Source organism: Oryx dammah, unplaced genomic scaffold, assembly GCF_014754425.2.
Source record: "Oryx dammah isolate SB20612 unplaced genomic scaffold, SCBI_Odam_1.1 HiC_scaffold_18, whole genome shotgun sequence".
Taxonomy (NCBI): Eukaryota; Metazoa; Chordata; class Mammalia; order Artiodactyla; family Bovidae; genus Oryx; species Oryx dammah.
Window position 1 is genome coordinate 63,070,535 of NW_024070202.1, and position 21,999 is coordinate 63,092,533.

The 21,999-nt window shown below is 41.8% G+C and overlaps 1 protein-coding gene across 1 annotated transcript in view; it reads right to left on the reverse strand.

Annotated features, from left to right (window-relative positions):
• BMPER (BMP binding endothelial regulator) overlaps positions 1–21,999 on the reverse strand; it is a 255,604-nt gene that overhangs the window by 61,851 nt on the left and 171,754 nt on the right. The window contains exons 12-13 of the mRNA XM_040259659.1: positions 19,309–19,638; positions 12,248–12,584 (exon numbers count right to left, since the gene is read on the reverse strand). Of these exons, the coding sequence (XP_040115593.1) occupies positions 12,248–12,584; positions 19,309–19,638 (667 nt within the window). The remainder of the gene's footprint in view (positions 1–12,247; positions 12,585–19,308; positions 19,639–21,999) is intronic.

Here is a 21,999-nt window from a genome sequence, read left to right on the forward strand (position 1 = left end):
ATGAAGCTTTTGCAAAAACTGAGTATTAGAAAATGGAGACAATCAGGTCAGGGATGGGCTAGGAGGAGGAGCTATTACCAGATTATGGTGGCAATGATCAAAAACACAATCTCTGGGTCAAACACATTTGTTCTCAAATTCTGGCTCTGCCTCCTTCTTGCCTGGTGACCTTGGGTGATATTCTTACCTCCTTGAAGCTCGTGTTGCTCGTGCACACAAATGGAACACTAAACGCAGGGAAAGCCCTCAGCTGCCACCTGGCACACAGCATGCAAATGTAAGCTGTTACTACCCCTCTTCTCGTGGCATTGCCCACTATTATTAACACTGTCATATTATTAGGTGTCCCGGAGTTCCAGGCACGTAATGCATGTCAATCAATGCTGTAAATGTGTTGTTACCTCCTATTACCAAAGCCCATGGACTCATTTTCATAGTAGGGCAGGCTTCTGTTTCCAGTCAACCTCTTAATCCAAATCTTTTCTTCTCCTCAAGTAAACACCAACCTCGGCTTTCCCACAGTCCTTATTTGCCATTCAGTCAATAAATCCTAACAGTGGCCACAAAACTTCGGGTCAGTATCTGCTTAATATCTTTCCTCTCTGGCTTTGATCACAAAGACAAAATGAAGACTGCAATTTCCTGATTGCTTATTCGTATGGAAAAGCTTTCAGGGGTTTTGAAAGGTCTTCTGGCCCATATTCTTTGAGCAACTCAGATGCATCCTACCTTTGTGCTCACACATGGGCCAGTTGCTTGGGATACAATGAAGAAACCAGCTCACCCTCTTGCTCTGTTTAAACTCCAAACCCTAGGTAAGACAGTAAAGATCACAGAGAAAAGCTCTTTCATGTTAAAAGAATTATTAATTCCAGTATCGTCACATTTCCCCCTTTCCTTGTAAAGTATTTATTTCTCTACTCTCTGTGCCCACTGACCAGGTTCTTTTCAAGCCTGAAGCCAGCAGAAAGGAAGCAGATTTTTACAGATACATCCTGTCGGCCATCCCTGGGCTCACCAGCCTGGCTCCCACTTCCAGGCCTGTCTGTGCTTTGTGCAGGGGAAGGGAGGATTTGGACAGCTCTGTCTCTGCCAGGGAACACTGGCTCCAACCTGGTTCAGCAACAGAGCTGCACTGTGTCCATCTTTCTCTCCAGGGAGGGCACTTGCTGGGCACTGGGTCATTCATCCCAAAGTGACCAAGGTGGGTCCCAGGACTGGGTGCTCTGTGAAAAGTTATTTCAGTGGCCAGGAGAATTCTGGATTTTAATTCACAAATGGCCCAGCCAAACAAGTTCAGCACTTCTGCTGGGTTTGGCCTTTCAAATAAGGAAGCAGTAATACCAGGGCCTTTTTATTTATAAAACAAGATCGTAAAAGGTTTAGTTTGGTGCCTGTATTTTTTTCCATTTTTAAAAATTAAAGTACAGTTGATGTACAATGTTATCTAAGTTATAGGTATGCAGCAGAGTAATTCACAATTTTTAAAGGTTATACTCCGTTTATAGTGATTGTAAAATATTGGCTATATTCCCTGTGTTGTATACTATATTCTTGTAGTTCATTGTATTTCTAATACCTTGTATCTCTTAAGCATCTATATTGCCCCCTCCACCTTCCCTTTCCCCATGGGTAACTACTAGTTTGTTCTCTATATCTATGAGTTTGCTTTTTTGTTACGCTCACTAGTTTGCTGCATTTTTTAGATTTCATATTTAAGTGTTACCATGCAGTGTTTCTCTTTGCTGGTTTATTTCATTCAGGATAATATCTTGCAAATCTATCCATGTTGCTGAAAATGGCAAAATTTCATTCTTTTTTATGGCTGAGCAGTATTCCATTTGGTGCCTAGACTTTAAACACACCAAAAAAAAAAAAAAAGCCACTGAGCTCCAGCACTTTAGCCTAGGTGGGCATGTGCTTAGCTCCTAATCCCTTCCAATGAACACACTCTGTGTTCTCATCTCTCATGTGTGAAGCCTAACTATATAAGACAAGGAAAGATCAGCCCCATCAGCCATAGCGTAGACCAAGGCTCAAAGAACTGAGTCCCTTGAGAATGCACAAACACCCGGAAGCAGTTCTAATTTCTCCACCTCAAGCTAAGGTTCTCCAGGTGTGATCCCAGAATCCCGCATCACTTGGGAACTTGTTACAAATGTACATTCTCAGCCCTTGGCCTAGATCCACCCAATCTAAACATCTAAATGTCTAATCTAGCTGTCTAAATGATTCTGATGCCTGCGAAAGTTTGAGAACTGTGACCTAAGGCATACACAGTCTACAAAGTTGGCGACTACACAGTCAGTGAACACAAAGTGAGAAGTAAATGAATGATGAATAAATGATAAATCTTCAACTTTACTGAACCAATGCCCAGTATAAGCTGCTCCCAAGTAATGGCTGAAAGACAGTACAGTGTGCCCCCTTCATGTCTTATGAATGCTGGGGCATAAACTGTAACGATCTGGTCGTGGCCTTGCCTCCTGACCCACAGTCCAAACCCCTCTCAGTTTATGACACTGCCCCACTGAACACCTGTTTGCTGCCTATGCCAGGCTCTCACTGGCTTTCATGTCTTTGAACACATGGTCTTCCATGGCTGGAATCTTTTCCTTTGTGCTCTTCCCCAAACCCCTATTCTTTTTGTGCAGCTAATCCCCACATATGCTTTTGGTTTCAGCTTAGAAAGTCACCTCCTCCAGGAAGCCATGCCCCTGGAAGATATCCATAGCATCCTATGCATCCTCTATTAAAGATGTATCCTTTCCTACCTACACTCCTGTTTACTCATCTTTCTCACCCACTGCAAAACTCTTGCCTGCACTGCAAACTCTGCGAGCCAGAGGACTCATTTATCTCAATCACTGCCATACCTCCAGCACCTTGAACAGCGCCTGTTGAATTATTTAATCAATGAATCCTAATAATAAAATAACCTATATGTGTGTGTATTCACAATAGATAATATATACCTGTTTTAATTTATTATTGATCTCATTGATTCCTAGACATGAATCATTGACTTTTAGTCTAGAAAAGAGACCTGTAGATATAAAAAAAATTATAATTCAGCATTTCTTCCTTAACAAAAGAATAATAATTCAGCATTTTCTTCCTTAACAAAACTGCCCCTACATCCAGTCTTATTTTTTTTTTTTGAACACATACACACTCCTGAATATTTGGTCCCTGATTGAAACACCAGCCCCTGTGAAAGCCTGTATATGAAAGCTAACTGCTCCTTTTGTTTGCCAGGTCAGAAGAAAATTGAGATTGACTATAATATTTCCACACAGGACAATGTGTAGGAGGACCCAGGATCGCAAGAGCCTCCCTCCTATTTCATATGTGCACACTGTCCATCGACTGTAATTTCTGCCAGCTTGATTGAGAAATAGTCAAAGAATCCTGGATGACCATCAAACCCAGGACAGCTCTGAGCTCCCAGAGCGCAGGAGCCAGTGAGCTACCTCTGCAAAGCCCAGAACCCTGCCAGGATGCTGGCTGATTTCATAAGATCTGATCCTGTCCCTGTGGCTTCACTGACCCACAGTGCGGGACTCACAAAATATCTAAGATCCAACCCATCTGTCTGGGGTCTGATGGAAGCCAGCCCACACAGGGCCATCTCTGAGGACACCCGTCCCCAGGTTTTCTTGGTTCTGAGGCATTCTGGCATCCAAGCGCATACCTTAACTTTCCATGGAACAACCTGCAACCTCAGAGATCAGGGCAGAATGCCACTAGACTGTGCTATGATACAGTGACACGGTCAAGGGAAATGGATTCCTTTGTGCTTCCACCTGGGCATTTCAAGGGAAACCTTATCCAGCCTCATGAGCAATCTGTTGGTGATATTATCTCTATTTCACACAAAACATAGATATTCAGAGCTGTTAGATCTCTTACCCCTGGCCACTGTCACTTATTCCTCAACTCGTTCCAAAAGGGATTTATATCAGCTTACAAAACGACATGCAGAATGCAATAAAATGAAAACTTACTGAATGAGGAAAACAGGAAAGGCTCAACAGTAAAGTTCAACAAACACATCTCATCTGAACCTTGACCAGGGGAGGATTTACTTCCAAGCTCATGCAGTTATTGGCAGCACACCCATCACTTTCTAAAGGCACCAGTACTGACAGCCTCCTTTCTAGTCTTCCACAGGCCACACTCTTCCCACACTGGGGCCTGCCCTTCCCCCGCCCATTACAGGCCCTCTCCCAGTCCTTCCCATGCTCTGTGGGTTCCACTCAAAGGAGCACTCCTCATGAAGACTTTCCCGTCTACCTTATTCCAAGTCGGTGCCCTCAGCCCACCTTATCACATCACAACTAATTCCCCCATTCCTCTTCTCACAGTCGACAGTGGCCTTGTTTCTTATTGATCACTGTCTGTCCACACTAGATTATGAGTTGTCTGAAGGAACAGCCTTTGGATCTCTTGTTCAGTCCCTAGAGCAGTCCCTGGCATGCAGCACATACACACTCAAAAGCTGCAAAATGAATGAAATGATTAATGAAATCCTCCTTTATAAGCTCATGGCAGAAGCAGGATATTCAAAACTTGAGAGGACAATGATAGACTCTGAGGGCAGCCATACTGGCTCCAGCCAAGTTCTGAGAAAGAAACCCAAGACCAGGGGTCCCATCAGGCTGGCCGCTCAGGTTTCATGGGTGGCCCTGAAGTGAATCCCCTCACCTCTCAGGGTCTCACTTAGCTCAACAGTAACATAAAGAAAACATTCCTCATGTCAGCCACCACTCTTGTGGCTGGAAAGAGCTTTTTACCTGTTGATAATGAAAATATAATAAAGCTAAACCACGCGGCTTCTTGCTCATTGAAGAGTCATCAAAGTACCCTAAGCAACCAACAGAGTTGCTACAAAATAATTAGTGTTTTACCTGCTACAATGACACTCATTCAAGTCTGTGTTCAAAAGCCCCATCTAATTACAATCCAGAATACAATTTTCTGAGGAGAAACACTGCAGGATTCCAGGAAGTTTATGCTGAAAATAAACTTCAAGCTAACATTAAAATCAAATTGAAATTACATTTAACCTTGAGCCAGGCAGGTTGTATAGTAAAGAATTAACTTGGCCCAAAGAGGGTCTGGCTTTGACCTTTAGCTCCTGGAGAGTAATCTCTAGGCCCCTGGAATGCCCTGCCAGACAAGAGAGTCTTTTTTTTTTTTCCTGGGCCCTTTGGGACTTCCTTGCTGGCTCAGATGGTAAAAAGAATCGGCCTTGCAATGGAGAAGATCCAGGTTGGATCTCTGAGTCGGGAAGATCCCCGGAGAAGGGAGTGGTTATCCACTCCAGCATTCTTATCTGGAGAATTCCATGGAGAGAGGAGCCCGGCGGCCTACAGACCAAGGGGTTGCAGAACTGAACACAACTCAGGGACTAACACTTTTGGCTATGAGACTCTAATAATGTGCTTTATGCTGGGGGCTTTGGGCCACCTGATAACAGTTCCAACCTCCAGCAGAGCTGGAGACTTAAGGCTTTAGTATGACCTCTGGGAGGGGCTACAGAAGGTCAGCCACACAGGCAGTAGGTGATCGAGTTCCAATAAAAACCTGGGATTCTAAGAGGCTCAGGAAAACTTCCTTGTAATGCTTCTATAAATAGCATCACATACGGTGACAAGAAGAGTCAGTGCCAGTTCATGACTCCACGGAATGAGATGGTGGCAGAGGTCAATGCAGAAACATCTATAGGTCAAAATACCACACAGGAAGATGGCAAGGACAAACGCCACCCATCTATAGATAGAAAGGACAGACTGAATCCAGTAGGTCCAAGTGGCTTACAAGTGAATTTTGAGTAGGCAGAAGTAGATTCTGTGACTCAAAGGCATGCTCCTGGCAGTCACAGTAAGACTCATGCAGTAAGAAGAGCAGATAGTTTCTCCAGCATCAAAGATGGACCAGAGGCTCTGACTAGTCTATTCTCTGAAACGACAGAACGGTGTGCACATTTTGACTAAAAGTGTGTAACAAGCATAGGGATAAAGACCTAAGGTGAAGTTGACACTGGGGGTACAAGTCGCAAGGAGATCAGAGAGAATAAAGATGACAGAGAGGCTACGAAGGGAGCTAAGAAAACTTTCCCCGAAGCAGAACTTCCAGGAGTGATGCTGGATGAAATACAATAGAAAAGACATTTCCCAATACCAAGTGAACCTAAAATCCAGTGCTGGCGTGAGACAACGGCCACAATACAACACATATATGTGCTAAATAAGGGTAAACACAATCAGCATCTCTAAGAAAGCAAATAAGAACATTGACAGAGGCCCAGGATGAAACTTGAGCTGTGCCTTCAGCTTAAATCAATGTAGAGAATGAAGGCATCTCAGGCAGGGGAGAGACATGGACACAGAGGAAGGAACTGGCATTATATGTTTAGATACAGTGAAGGAGCAGCCTAGGACTGACTCTGGAAAAAAAAAAAAAAAAACAACGAAAAGGAGTGAGCTACTAAGGAAGAAAAACATGTTGAACTTTAAGGGCTGAAGTCTACTGCCACCTGGTGTCACCTTTATTACAGATACAGAGTGGCTGCTCATGCTGAAAGTTGAGTTTGCCAAAGGAATAATGAAAAAGCACGTTTAGAACATCACACTATAAAATGAACATCTCATTTGATTTAGGACCCTAGTTCTAATGGCAATTTGAGACAACTCATTAAAAGTTGTAAACAGAAATGTTCCAAGAACGTTCTTCTTTGAAGCAAGGCAAGATTGGCTTGATTTGAATTATAGAATAGCAGTTAGCCTTATACGATTTTCTCATACAAACAGACATACACACATAAAGTCTGTATTCCTTGCCTGGTTTTTAATAAATGATGAGTTTCCTTTATAGGAAAACACAAAGTGGGTCATCCACAAAGGCTGTGATCTTCCCCTGGAAGGAAGCCACCGGCAGTCCCCGGACACCATTATCTCCAACACTGCGGTGCTGTCGGGGTTCCAGCGTTCTCCTGCACAAACTCCCACCACCTACCTCCCAGGACCTCAGCAGGAAGGACATGTCTGTGAATCCTCTGGCCTTCCTTCAACTCCTTACAGATGTAAAAACCACTGCATGAAAAGAAAAGAACATTTCCTAGACTGGGGATCCCCAGACGTTTTCCCAAACCGAACAAGTGAGCGGAGCTTTCACTCCAGTGAATTATACCCCACAAAGGGGGAGTGAGGAGAGGAAAACAGTCCTGAGATAACTGTGGTCTGTAAATGCCTGGGCTTCGCGACAGTGCACGTTTCTTTCCTGGCTCCTCTGAGATGTGGGCCCGCCCTAACCAGAGAGGCCCGCTTTGCTGACAGGTTGTACACTCACTTGCAACTACTTCATCCAAGATTCAGACCTGAGTGTGGGAAGAAGCCCACTGCTAGTGTTTCACCAGCCCAAGGTAGAGGTGGTCTCTCCCCAGAGTGGCCCACACAGCCCAGCCCAGCCCATCTCCTGGCTTCCTTCTCTCCTGGGGCTGCCAGGGCTGGGCTCGTCAGCATGGTCTATGTCAGGGTGGTCAGTGGACTCCGTACTGGCTGCTGAGGACCTCCAGGGAGGCTCTGGGGTTGGGGGCGGCCTACTTCTCCTGGATTTCTCAGCTGGCAGTCAAGACACAGATGGAGAAGGCAACACGAGGCTGGGGGAGGGAAGTGAAAATAAAGGATGAGGGAAGAAACACAAAGACAGCATCTTCTCCTCAGGGGAGCCTATGTTGGAATCCAGATAAAATTGAAATGATTTCACATTCATGCTTCCACAGGATACTACCTACCTCCCTTGCTACCGGAAATGTCTCAGTAACACACCATCGAAGGCTAATGCAAAACACTTGTAAGGGAGATTAACTAACTGGAGGACAACTCAATTTTTAGGTGTTTCATGATCAAGTTATTTTGCATCCCAACATATTCAATGGGTTAATGAAACCAAATCATGCTGATCACAAAGACTTTGAATATTACATTTTTATACCAAATGAGGCCATGATCGGTGGAACTAATTTGTGAAGAAAAAATAAGGAAAACCATAAAAGTTTCCCAAAAGAGAGAAAAAAAAAGTCTTGGCTACTATGTAGGCATCTCTTATTTATTTGCAAAAGTTTTTGAGTTTTTAGACAATAGACAGTTTACTATTAAAATGTTTGAAGTGGGAGGTAAGACTAAAATAAAATGAGTTCTAAGTCCTAGACATCTCAAAAGTAAACTCTAAGTCAGAAAAATCAGAATTGTTATTTTGATCTTATGGGAAGAACTATCTCATATTTATAATAGAATTCTCCCTGTGGGAATTGCCACATAATTAAGGAAACCCAAAAGCGGTAACATTTCCTCAGAGAAATACCCCCTGTATCCTCTCCCTCTCTACGTAACAAATGCAATGGTACTTGGAAGGTTGCATTCGTATATTATGCAACTTTATTCTTTGTCTTAGAGGAAAATACAGATATTTCTTTGAAGGATAAGGAGAAAATAAAAGGAATTGAATTTATATACAATTTACATATAGGACTTTTCATGATATCAAGACATATCTCTCTAGTCCTATATTACTCATAAAAAAGATCACAGCACGTAACACGCAGAACATTGACGGTGTTTTAAGCTTCGTTTTAGAAATTCCACCAATGACATAAAATAGGCAGGAAAAAATTTACATGTGTGGAATGTCATGTGATAGCTATTTCCTTCTTTATTCTTTTCCATGTTACTTAAATATTATACAATGAACACCTATTGTGCTCTTTTTCTGGAGTATAATTGCTTTACAATGTTGCACTAGTTTCTTCTGTACAATGAAGTGAATCAGCTGTATGTATACATATATTCCCTCCCTCGTGAGCCTTCCTCCCTCCCCCACCTCCAACCCACCCACCCAAGTCATCAGAGGGCACTGAGCTGAGCTTCCTGTGCTTTACAGCAGATTCCTACTAGCTATCTATTTCACGCATGGGCATGCTGCAGTCCATGGGGTCACAAAAAGTCAGACACGACTTAGCAACGGAACAACATTTGCATATATGTCAATCTTAATCTCCCAATTTGTCCCACACTCCCCTTCTCCCACCCACATCCATTCTCTATATCTGCATCTATTTCTGTCCTGGAAATAGGTTCATCTGTACCGTTTTTCTAGATAAGGCAAAAAACAATTTTTTAAACATTTACAATGCAATCTTAACTTACATATTTCATTCAATGTCACAAAAGAGAATTTTTTTTTCATTTTTTAATTGCTCTGCAGATACATCAGTGAGACTTTATCTAATCTGTTCTTCACAATGAGAACAGGAAAAGATACCAAGTATCAGAAAAGTAAGTGGCTGAGCAGGGGCAAGTTTCTCCAAAAAAAGGAAGGTACATAGGATGAAGCAGACTGCCTGTCTATCACATGCCAACATGGCACTGCCCATTGACCTCAGGCCTTGGAGGAGCACCACCAGGTACCTGCTGCCATGTCTAGTCTACAGACAAAGAATCTGAAGCTCAGCAAGCTACCAGGACCACACAGCTAGCAACTGGCAGAGTTGAGGTTACACCCAGCCTGGAACCACCCAATACCTTCTTAGTCCATTGCTTCTCAAAGGCTCCCTAAGGTTTGGTCCTTGCTGGAGATCACTTGAGAACAGAATTCCCTTTCCATGTGGATCCTGTTTCTTTCCTTTCTCCTACTACATCTGTGCTTGGAAGAAAGAAAGAAATCCAAGATCTACCCAATACTGGCGACCCTCACTTGAAAATTCATGAAGGTGAGCCTCTCAGTTGGAGAGTGAGGTCATCAACAAAGTGAGTGACAGTCAGGATCGCCCAGCTCTGCCTTCCTGAGCTCCCCTTGCCTCTTCCAGGGAGTGGCTGGCCTGGAAGGGGGCTCTGCCCCTACACCACACCCAGCAGAACATAAGCTCACTTCCCACCATACTCTATCCTCCAAACTTCAGTACACAAAGATCCTGAGAGCATTCTCAAAAGCTCTCCAAACTCAGGCACCCAGCCCCTTACACAGTGACTCCCCCGTCCCTTACAGTGCCACTGCAGCAACTTTCAAGAGCAGAAGGCAAGCATCTGTCTGGCCCCCCAACAGTTTCCATTCTCTCTGTTCATGTCAACGTCATTTCTCACGACTGCTGCCAAGGTGCTCATCATATTCCTGCTCACAGTCCAGGGATCATAATACAAAATAAATCACCAAAGAGCAAAGAAATAGAAATTTGCAAAAAGGGATGAATCTCTACAGGCCTGCTCTCCAATTTTTGCTTTCAACACATTCCTTTGAAATGGGATGAAGACCAAAGGTGTGGACTGCTAGGGTCCTGGGAGAAGTATAGCCTTTTCATTCTAATTCAGACAGAGAAGGGTCCAATCCAAATCCATGACTGGGCTAGGAGAGCATCCAAAAGAGGCCTTAACGCTGACTAATCGTTTAATTAATGATAGAAGATACGATAGTAGCCAACAATTACAGAGTACTTATTACTCTGGGGCACTGGGTTAAGCAGATGTATTTACGTTCATCATCTCACAGAATCCGAATGATGGTTCTTCAAGGTAGGGTCTTTTACCATCTGCATTTCCCAGATAAGCAAACCAAGGTTTGGAGAGCTTAAATAACTGTTTAAGTTTGTAAAGCTGGGCTGGATTTTTAGCTCAGAGAGACCACAAAGTTCTTAATTACTGTGCTCTATTGCTTCCTATTCAAGATGCCCTGGTGGCTCAGCAGTAAAGAATCCACCTGCCAATTCAGGAGACATGGATTCAATCCCTGGGTCCAGAAGATCCCCTGAAGAAGGAAATGGCAACCCACTCTGGTATCTTTGCCTGGAGAATTAAATGGAGAGAGGAGCCTGACAGGCTACAGTCCATGGAGTCACAAAAGAGTCAGACATGACTTAGGGACTAAACAACAACTGCTTCCCATCAGACTTTTAAGTGATGGGCATTTAGTTTCAAAGTGAAGCCTGGTTTGTCTATCCAGGTGCTTAACTCACTCTAGAATGTATTAAAGATCTTTCAATTTCAGTAGACAAGGGTGAGGTCAATCTATTGGGTGGTTTAGGGAAGAGAAAGAAGGGAACCCAAAGAATTCAAATTACAACCAGAAGATGGCTTGAAGAAACTAAATATATGAGTTGGAGCCAAACGGTTTGACAGATGCAGTCATGTTCAGGAATTTGTGATGACAGGGATCATCCTTTTTCACCACACTTTGAGCTGACTTTATAGAACTTTATCTTTTACATCCAAAGATTAAATAAAATTTTAAAAATCAAATTTAGTGAGAACTAGGGGAAATAAACTGGTGGCAATTAAAGAGTAAAAACTTCTCTGTGGCTTCAGACCCCAGGAGTTTTCTCATTTTAAGAGGCATGGGCAAATCACTTAAACAAGGCCTTTTGGGGCTGTGTTCATCTCATGTTTCCTCCCACACCCAGTGGTGGTTAAAGTTATAGATAGTCAACAGCTCTTGAACCCATGGAATCGTGTAGTAAATGGAAGTACAACCAGGCCAAATTCATCCATTCACAAATGCAACCTTGTAGCACGGATGCCAAAGCCACGTCTCCTCTGTAACCAGTTGCTTTGTATGGAAGGGGGTTAATCAGAATTAGAAAAGGTTATGGAATCCACAGTCTTATTGAGCGACTTCCTTCCTCCATCTCTTAAGCCCTGTTTCTATACTCCTCTAACTCTGGACACAAAGTCTCATAGTTGGCTAAAATCCAAGGAACTCTCATCTGGCCACCTCGTTTTCTATGTGCAGATCTGTTTGGGGCCAGACCATGGGAAAGACCTGATGAACCCTTCATCAAACCTGGAATAACTGAGCTCACTGAAATACCCAAAGGCAGCCAGAGCAATTTGAGATTCCCACTTCTGCCCTATACCATTGTATTTCAAGCCAGAATTTGGGAAGCACTCCTCAATCTTAGAGTCAAGCTAACACCTGGAAAAACCCTAGGGTGTCCCTAGCTTTCCAGTGAACCTGCAGACACAAAAACAATCACTTATAGAAGATAACTCTGAAGTACTCCCTACAATTTCTTACTTTGAGACATAATGTGGGACTGATTCAAGAGGAGATCAGTCTCAAGACAAGAAAGAAGTAGGGGTATCTAGACTATGCTTTGGGGGCCCTGGTACACCAAGGGTTTTGACAGTTTCTGTTCCAAGGTCAAGTCTATCTCTGGTGTGTAACCCAAGCCCATTCCTGAAAGCACTGTGCTTACCGGTAGAAAGTAGTGTAGTCCACAGCTGAGTGGCAGGTCTGAAATTCCCAGGATTTGAGTTTCTGGCATTCTCGATGGGCTCTAAGCTTTACCTTCACTGTCCCTTGACACAGTTCAGGTACTGGTTTTCTCTGGGGTCTGTTACAGAACTCATTGGACTCCACTCTCCAGGACTCGGCAAAGTCATCCACATCAAACTTGAAGCTTCCATCTCCACCAATTAAGTCATCACGCTTATGTCCATTGTAGTTGCCACAAAGACCACAGAGTTTGCCCTTGAGATGGGGGGCAGCCATGACTTCTACAAAACTGTCTCCATCCCAGGATATTTCCAAACCTAGAGGAAACAAGGAGCAATCACTCTTGAATCCACCAATACTTTTCAAGTGCAGATTCTTATACAGTACATATGACTGTCCTCTAACAAAGAACACTAAGGACCTCACTGAAATCATGATTACCTTTCAATCTCTCCACATCAAACATTGTGTGATATAACACAGATCAGTTACTGGGGCTTAGAACTTTTTAAATGTATGAGTTTTGCCCTTACAATGTTATCTTACATAGTGTGACTTACAGATGATTCTTCATTGATCATGTTACTCTAGGGTTTATATTTTTGCCCTTTTTCAGAGTAATTGTCTTGGTTCACATCATGTTTTCATTTATCCAACAACTACTATAATGTGGAAATGGAAAGATAACAAAGATGATAATTTGCAATGTAATTTTCTCTTTATCTATATTCTCCCCATATGATGATATTTAGAGCCGAGTGAAAATTTCCAAATTATTTGCCACAGTGGAAGTATTAAAGTAATAAATATAAAGCTTCTGAACACATCCTCTTCAAAGGACAACACTCATACAAATGAAAACATTTGCCTCCTCATTATTTTACAGTCATCCATGAGATACACACAGCTGTTTAATCCATGGTTCCATGGTTGAGATGTTATGAGACTTAGGTTGGGGTCTCCATGCATATCTGGGCTGATCATGAGCTTCAACATTTGAGTAAGCATGGTGGCTACCAGGCCACAGGTCAAAATTCCTCATGTGCTGGACAGAATCACCTGGACAGCACTGTTCACTGAGGAAATGATCTTCACTCCACAAGGTTGAGAACATAATCCCCTCTTGGTTTGCTGAACTGATCATCTAAACAGTTGGAGAATTTGTCTGAGAACATTCATTTTCTCCCGACCTACTAGCCCTGAGTATCTAGGATTTACTGTAACAAGTGACCCCACTGAAAAGTGGAATTTCTGTCATGGGTCGGACAGCCAGGCTCTGCTGTCACACAGCACAGATCAGTTTGATCAGATGTCAGGAAGAAATGATGCAGTATGTGATCACACTACCCATAAGACAAAGGAGAGGGTTTCATGAAGAGTCTTTTGAGAATCAATCCCGAGCAAATGATGATTCTGGTATTAACATTTTCTGTATGTCTCAAGTGTGTGGTGGAAGCTCTTTTTACTGTTCTCTTGGTAGTATCTTGGCAGTGCCTGAGCCACCCAGTGAATGGATGAACTAGGTACCAGTGCTGTAGATGAGCACCGAGGGGACACTTACAACAGTGCATTTCTGCCCTGGGACTCCTCCTTACTCACTGTCACTGTCTCCTAAGAGTGACAGTCCACAAAAAAAGCTCTGTTTTAACAGAAAAAATAGAAAATATCCCCAGCTGTATGTTTTCAATCTTACCCTCTTGGATTTCTGACAAAACCTAGTCTTTGATTTAGTCCTTTCTGAGTATCCAGAGAGAGCTTCTTCTTCTTTTTTTTTTTTTTTAAGAAGATTTTATCTTTGTTCCTGAAGGATCAATATTAGCCTGATGAGTAAACGCTCAGAAGATGCTCAGAAGTTGGGAGATAAGGTGGTGATGAGAAAGAAGAAAGGGGTGGGGAGGGATGGAATGGATCTTGTTTGAATATAAAATTGGCATAAGGCAACATTAGTGATGTAAGAGCAGTAGGAGACACCCAGAAGTAAGATGCTACAGATAATATTCCCTAAGCCAATATTCTAAAGCCAATATTCCTTTGGTCATGGTCCTAGAGGAGAGAAACCTGGCCAAATAGCATTCTGCGAGCAGGCCACATAACTGACATAAGGAGTTACAGATCTGCTTTAGGGAAAATTATTGGTAGAATAAACCAGTAGTCCAAAACTGGATTTCTCAAGAAATAAACCGAAAGACTCACATGGAAATCACGAATGGTACCTGAAAAGAATGGAAGTATTCTCAGCCCAAGGCAAAGGTAGAGAAGGTTTCTTGGTCAGGAGAAGCAACTCAGTTCCCGAAAGCAACTGAATAGAATTAGGTAAAAAGAAGGAAAGAAGGTCATAAGAAAGTCTCTTTTGGGCTTTGGGAGTAACTGAGTGAAGAGAAGACAATGATGGGACAAGGTGATCAGAGCAAGGACATGCTGCTAGTCTGTCCACACACTGGACTGATCTCCTGTGAGGATCTCAAACATTGGGTCAATTCTGACAATCACAACTATTGTATAAAACAATTTCTATTTCTTCATGCCCCATCATCGAACACATTATCTGGCACATAGTATATTCTCACTAAATGAATGAATTGCCCTGTAAATTGACACAATGAGTCGGCAAAGCCAAAGAAATTTGTGAATTTCATGCCAGTTAAGACACTGAAATAACATTTTGAAAAAAGACAAGCAAACTATAATTTGATTTGTAATATACTCTCTAAGGTATAGAAGAAACTTGACCTCATACTCCTGTAACTAGGCAGCTGCCCAGCCAGAGAAATGAAGGGAGAAAATCAATTCCATACAACGCTCTAACTTTTAGAGCATAATTCCAAAGATTTTCCACCTTGCAAAATTTTCCAAACTATAAATCTCTTTCCTAGACAGCAGGCAAACACTGCTTTTCCAAGTGCCACATTTGTCGAGAATTTACATCCAAAAGAGCTCCAGCAAAATTACTGGCAGTGATACAATAAATTTGAGATTTTGGGCAACTGAGTTCATGGGAATTCAACTCACAGGGAACAAGTCAGTCATTCTTTCTTTGCAATGGACTGGTGGTTCCTGCATGCTTAAGAAGATGCAGGCCCACTGTGTTTTAAATATACTCTTCTCAAGACTCTGGGCTTCTCTGGTTGCTCAGATGATAAAGATTCTGCAATGTAGGAGGCTCAGGTTCGATCTCTGGGTCAGAAAGATTCCCAGGAAAAGGGAATGGATACCCACTCCAGTATTCTTGGGGTTTCCCTGGTGGCTCAGATGGTAAAGATTCTGCCTACAAGGCAGGAGGCTTGGGTTCGATCCCTGCATCAGTAATACTCCCTATCCACTCCAGTATTTTTGCCTGGTGAATTCTATGGATAGAAGAGCCTGGCAAGCTACATACGGTCCATGGGGTCATAAAGAGTCAGACACGACGAATGACTAACACTTTTGCTTTTTCTCTCAAGACTCTTGACGTCTCTTTCATGAAACACAATCCTCAAAGTAAGAGAATAATTTGTAATTCACTCCCTTTTCCTCTTTTTATCATTATGTTAAGAAGATATTCACAGAACAATGTTAGGCTTCCTATTGTGTTTGGATGACTTACTTGACTACAGATGACTTTGTCTATTCTTGTATCATATACACATGTATTTGCATGGTTATTTTTACTCTCTACACGAGTAAAATCCATGCAAAGTAAATTACAGTAGTGACAGGCAAAAAAACATGAATAAGTTGTAATTGAAAAACACATTGCTTTTCCAAAAGATCTTTTAAATAGGCATCTTATGAAATAAAAATGCCATGGAAGTGTTTGAGGGTTTGGGGTTAGTCTTTTCTGCAGCTGGGATGAGTTTCCCAATTCTCTGCATGGGAAATTGGTAGAAACAACTGGCAGTCAGAAGGCCAAAGCTGAAGCACATGTCTCATCCGGGATGTGAGCAGCAGCTGCATTCCTTCCACTGGATGCCGAGTCTTCCAATTTTCCTTTTCACCAGTGAATGTTTTACCAACCTGTTTTTCACCCTTCAAGTGTGTGACCTGGCTCCAGATTACTAATTTTTTTTTTTTTCTTGGTGGGAAAGTTGTTGGTCTTTTATTTTGTGGTTGCTTTTGTTTATTTGTTTTTGGTTGTTATTGTTGCTTTTGCTGCAGTCCACTTTTAAGAGAGAGGAGGTGCAAAATCTGTAGACATACCATAGTGATGCTTAAAAATGGAGAATTGTTTCTGCTTAGAGTTTATACCAAAGGAATATGTGTGTGTGTGTGTGTGTGTGTAGGGAAGCCTCACATGCTGCTGTTCACAGGGTTGCAATGAGTTGGACACAACTTAGCGACTGAACAACAACATATATATACTCCAGGTTCCTCAGATGTAGAGTTTTACCAAAAGTAAAATACAAAGCCACACTCCCACATGTTAATACTTTCAGGTGGATCTGACATAACTGTTTCAGGTGGAGTTGATGAAGTGAACAGATGGCAGAAAGGAAATATTTTAAATGATTCGCTAAGTGCCGAGAGTTGGGCGGCGGAGAGAGAGGAGTTGTGACAGGAAGGAGCAGAGCTTTCTCAAGCTACCAAACCTTGCTTTGCTTTCTGTACTACCCCAGTTGTTATTAGATATGTAACTACTGCTTAATTCCACCCAAGCTACACAGCCACCTGTGCTCTTCTGCCAAAAGATTCTATCATGAAGTGCTGAGTCTATAAACCACAGGGGCGAAGAGTCATTTCTCTCCATCTCCCAACTTACATCTGCAGTCTTGATTTAAACGGCTATTTCAAAGAAATATCCTTTGATCACTTGAGCTTATGAAAAAAAAATTATGGAGGAAGAACAAACATTCAAAGGATATACTGTGATATTTTAGATAGACAATCAACAGGTAATAAAAATGAAAACATCCCTAAGGGGTAGTACAAACTGAGATTTGGGGACCAGAGTAGGAAGGACTATTGTCTGGAAATGGAATTGTTCCATTCAAAAGATAATTTCAAAGCAATTTTAGCACCCAGAGATATAAAGTCTTCCCTAGGAAGCAGAAAGTTTGTGCCCTCCGTGTGCTACAGGAAGTTGGTCACCTGGGTATTAAAGGTACCACATAAATTAGCTGCATCATAGCAAGAGAGATGGAAAAAAGACAAACTGCAAAGCTGAATTCAAGGCCTAGAAGAGTTGAATTCACTAATCCAATTATGGCATTTATGATCTATTATTATTTCCTTAGCAGCCTCATCTTTTTGCTCATTTTTACCATATGAGGTCCTTACAAAGAGTACACTTATTCCGTAAGGTATTGCCAGCTGTGAGAGGAGCAGTACTGAACCTCCTCGACTGTTAGTAATTTTGAATATGCAGAATTCCTTTGAGAATTGGGTTGTGGCTGACGAATAATTTCCATATCAGTAGTATCCATTATGTTCAGCCAGCATGCAAAAAGATAAACAAGGTACTTCTAATTAGTACTGTGTAATGATAGGTTGTTTTGTATCCATTTTACATGAAGCCACAAATTGTTGCCTCCTTCAAAGAGATGAGCTGAGGCCTACATGTGCAGAGTGAAATGTCATTTGAATGTTAACAACCGTTGTCTGAATTTTCTGGGGTGGATTAATCCCTCTGAAGTTGAAAGTACAGAACTCTTCACGTCTACCACTTTCAAAGTGAACATTCTTCTCTATAAAACGCTCGAATACATTAATATTTAACATTTCTCACTGAAACCATGTCATATTCTCTGAATAAAAATCTCCATGGGTTTCTCTTTGGTTTCCTGCCTTTGTTTAGCTAAGCTGGCATTTCATCAGCTCAAATCAATTTACCAAATATATTTTGACTTGAACAGAAAACAACAGGGTTCTGAAAGTACCAGGAGAACAGTCTCTGCAGTCCCTCAAAAGTGGCTGCTCTATCAAATGTTTCCCTTTCTGATCCATATTAGATAAAGAAACTGGAACCCAAGTGATGCTTTTACATTGTTAAATTCTCATCAATGCAAAAAGTAAAAAAAAAAAAAAAAAAAAAAAATATATATATATATATATATATACTGACTTCCTCAAATATCATGCTTAAAGAAATAGCATGCTAAGAGGACAAGCAGTTCAATATCCAACTGACCAAAATATGCACTAACCAAAGGCACCATGGAAGGAACCATTCATATCATATAAAATGTGAACAAACTGCATTCATTCTTTGGGGCTGATAACAAAGGGTTGAATTCTGCTTCTAAGATGTCTCTCTTAGGCAACATCTCACAGACAAGAATGTGGGCCTCTGTGAACCCCTATGAGTCACTTACTAGCATCTATGATTTGGCGTAGGGGGAATGTATCTGCCAGTGGAGTGGCAACAGAGTCCATCAAGTCTCAGGCAGTATGTGATGCTGAGAAAAGGTCTCCGCATCAGTAGCCAGCTCCATAAGCCCATGGCTGGAGAGAGTGCTTTCAGAGCAAGCACCCTAAGTGTCTTCCAGCAGGAGCTGACAGTTGTGCCCATCAACTCAATAAGCAGCCTTCCCCAGGTCCAGAATGGACAGGACTGCTGGTCGCGCAGCCCACCATCCCCACTCCCATTCGCACACCCACACGTTTGCATTTTGCTTTTGAGGATTCCCTCCTTCATGGACAGATGTTAACAAGGAAACACTCTTTCTCACAGATGGGAAACTGCATATGACTAGCTGAACTGGGAAAGACACTGACGATTCCAAGCTGGACATCAATGACCTAAAATAGCAACACAACATGAGACAGTGGTTATCTGGAGAGAACAACTGCTATTTTCGGAATGAGGATGAAAAGACACTGGATGTGGACAGATCGCAAGTTGCGGGTGACTGGCATCAGATTGCAAGGCTCCTCGGTATGCCGATTTTCTCCAGCTATTTTGTGGCATCTGGAGAATGAGGCAGCCCCTGCAGTTGGTGGACTTCTCTGCCTCTGGTTTTCCTCCACAGAGGAGGAGGGGGAGCAGCTGCAGCTCCTGGGCACCAGTTGGTGAGACAGAGGGAAGCACCAGAGGTACACAGAAGGCCCTTGCTCCCGGAAGCCCACCTGCTTTGGTCGTCACTTTCAAGAGGTAGCCGTCCAGGTCGATGTGGAACTGCGGCGCGTGGCAGGGCAGCGCGATGCGCGAGCCGTTCCAGCGCACCGTCAGGTGCTGCTGGAGGCTGACGGTGCCGGCGCCCAGCACCAGGTCCACCGACTTGGTCCAGGAGAAGGAGCGGGTCCTGCGCGCGTCGTTCTTCACCAGCACCTGAAAGGGCGAGGCAGGGGAGGAGCAGTCTTTCGTCAACACGTACTGACACGTCCCCTGAAAGTTAAATGTCCGTCCGTCAAAAGTGTTGTAGTGGGGGTCTCCGAACACCGTGCAGACGCCGGGCTCTGCGGATGAGTGAGAGACAAAAGCAGGTCATAAGCCGAGCACAGGATTCAAAGAGAAAAAACAGGGGTCTCTGCAATAAACCTGATAGGGGCACCTGCCAGGTAAAGGGAGGGCCTGAGCAGAGATGCACTAAGGAAAATCAACTTTAAAAAAGAAAAAGTTTGGTTGTTCCAAAAGTTTGTACCAAATCTCATAGGCTATGAAGTACTTCTGGTGCTTTTATACTTAAAAGTTACTTATAACACTTCTGAGTTTTTAAAGCATCTCTATTTTAGAGCCTTGATATGCTTCTATGGTCTTAATGTCAAGGTTAGAGAAATGAAACTGGGATGACTTTGTAAACAGAACTGACCAAATTTCATAATCCATATAAATGAGAACAAAAATATAAATAAAAGGCAGCAGCATATATGAAAATTCATCAAAGCAACAATATTGTTTCCTTTTAACTGATTCAAAAAATCAGGGAACATGGTATTCTAAATGTTATTCATGGTCTTATAAAAGTATTATATTCAACACTCATATATTTCTAAGGACAGATAAACAGACTTGCCAAACAGACACATGTTTAATGTTGTTAAGAAACAAAACACTGATGAAACTGTCTCTGTGTATTTTCTAAAAATACAAGCCTCCTATATTTTGATCTTTGTATTCAAAATCAAAAGTTGGATAAAAAATAAATTGTAAAACCCATCATTTATTAAGTTTAAGAAATTTCAATGAATTCATCACTTCAAAATAACAGTAATACAAATACTTATGAGACCCAAGTAAAGTTTTATGCTTTAGGGCATTCCAAAGGTTTATATAGAAAATTAAATATCATTTCTTTTTTTTAAACAAAATTTGACATTGATTTGTTTCCCATATAAAGATATTTTATCTGTTTTAAAGAAGGCATACACAACCAGGAAATGAGAAATTCAGAGAAATTAGTCCGAACTAAAATAAAAAGATCAGTTTCTAGAACAGGTCAAGAACATGACACTATCCGATATAAATAATAATTCTGAAGATGTAAGGGAAAAATGAAGCATCCATCGGGAGGAAGGATGTGCCAACAGATCTGGTAGGACCAACTGGATCCAAAGCAAACATTTGCTTTTAATTTCTAAAGTGTTTGGAAATTAATGTTGTTTTATGATACATTATGTCATTTCATATGTCAGTTTCATGGGACTCCACATATATCAGATGTATTGGGAATTTTATAAATTAATTACTTGTCTAAGTTAGCCTTTCTTGTCAACATTTAATACTCACAGAACTGATCATTTCTGATATGTAGGGTTCAAATACTTTAAGGATTATAGAAAAGGATTACTTAGGGGAAGAAGGTGGGAGAGAAAGCTTGAAAGCTCAGCAGCAACATTTTAATTCACCCTCCATTTCAATTTCTTTCTTATCCTTTTTTATGGTTGCTCTTTCAGTATGACTCCAATTTTACTCAGTTTCTTGTATCACATGGCACCCAGTCCCCACTTTCCAAATCCCATACTCAACTCCAGCTAGTTTTCCCACCTATCTAACCACTCCATACTGCATTTTCCAGTCCCTTCCTCATGTTATTACTTTCAAAATTGTCCTATTACACATTTCTCTCACATTCTGATGAATGGAATCCCTCCCTGGTATGAGAATGGTGCTTTCTGGTTGATAGGAAGCAAGGAAGTTCTTTGGGACGCCCCAAGTGGCATCAGGAGAACTTTAGTTCAAAGTTAATACTACCACATGCCACAAAAGAACTAAATGTTAATCTGACCACCAGATGCACCAAATTCAAGCAAAGGGCTTTCTCAGAGTTTTTAATGCCACATATTCAACAAGAAAACCCAGAACCAATCAAGGCTTTTGAGCTCTTGAGCTCACAACAGATGGATTTCAGCTTGCGACGGCCAAGACATAAATGAAGGAGCTGAAATTATACTCCTGAGAAATCCTCTCTCTGCTGTTGAGCAAGCACAGGGAATCCCTATATTTCTGCCTGGAGTCTGCAGGGGACATCGTATGGCTTCTCCAGGTGTTCTGACTCCAGCTGCATCAAAATTATCACTAACAAACACAGTAATAGCTAACATTTACCAAGAATTCACTACACACCTTAGCACTGTTCTCCGTGCCTACTGATCATGGACACATTGTAAGAAAATGGATATTTAGATTTTCTCCTAACATTAAACAAAGAGCTAAGCCTTTGGCAGGAAATCCAGAAAATGAACTATTATCTAGTCATTGAAAAAGTTTGTAATTAATGTTCGTGCTTGAAGAAATATTTATGCCATGTTAAATGAAAAATAGGAAACCAAATTCTATCTATATAACAAATCTTGACCGTGTTAAAATAAATATCCAAA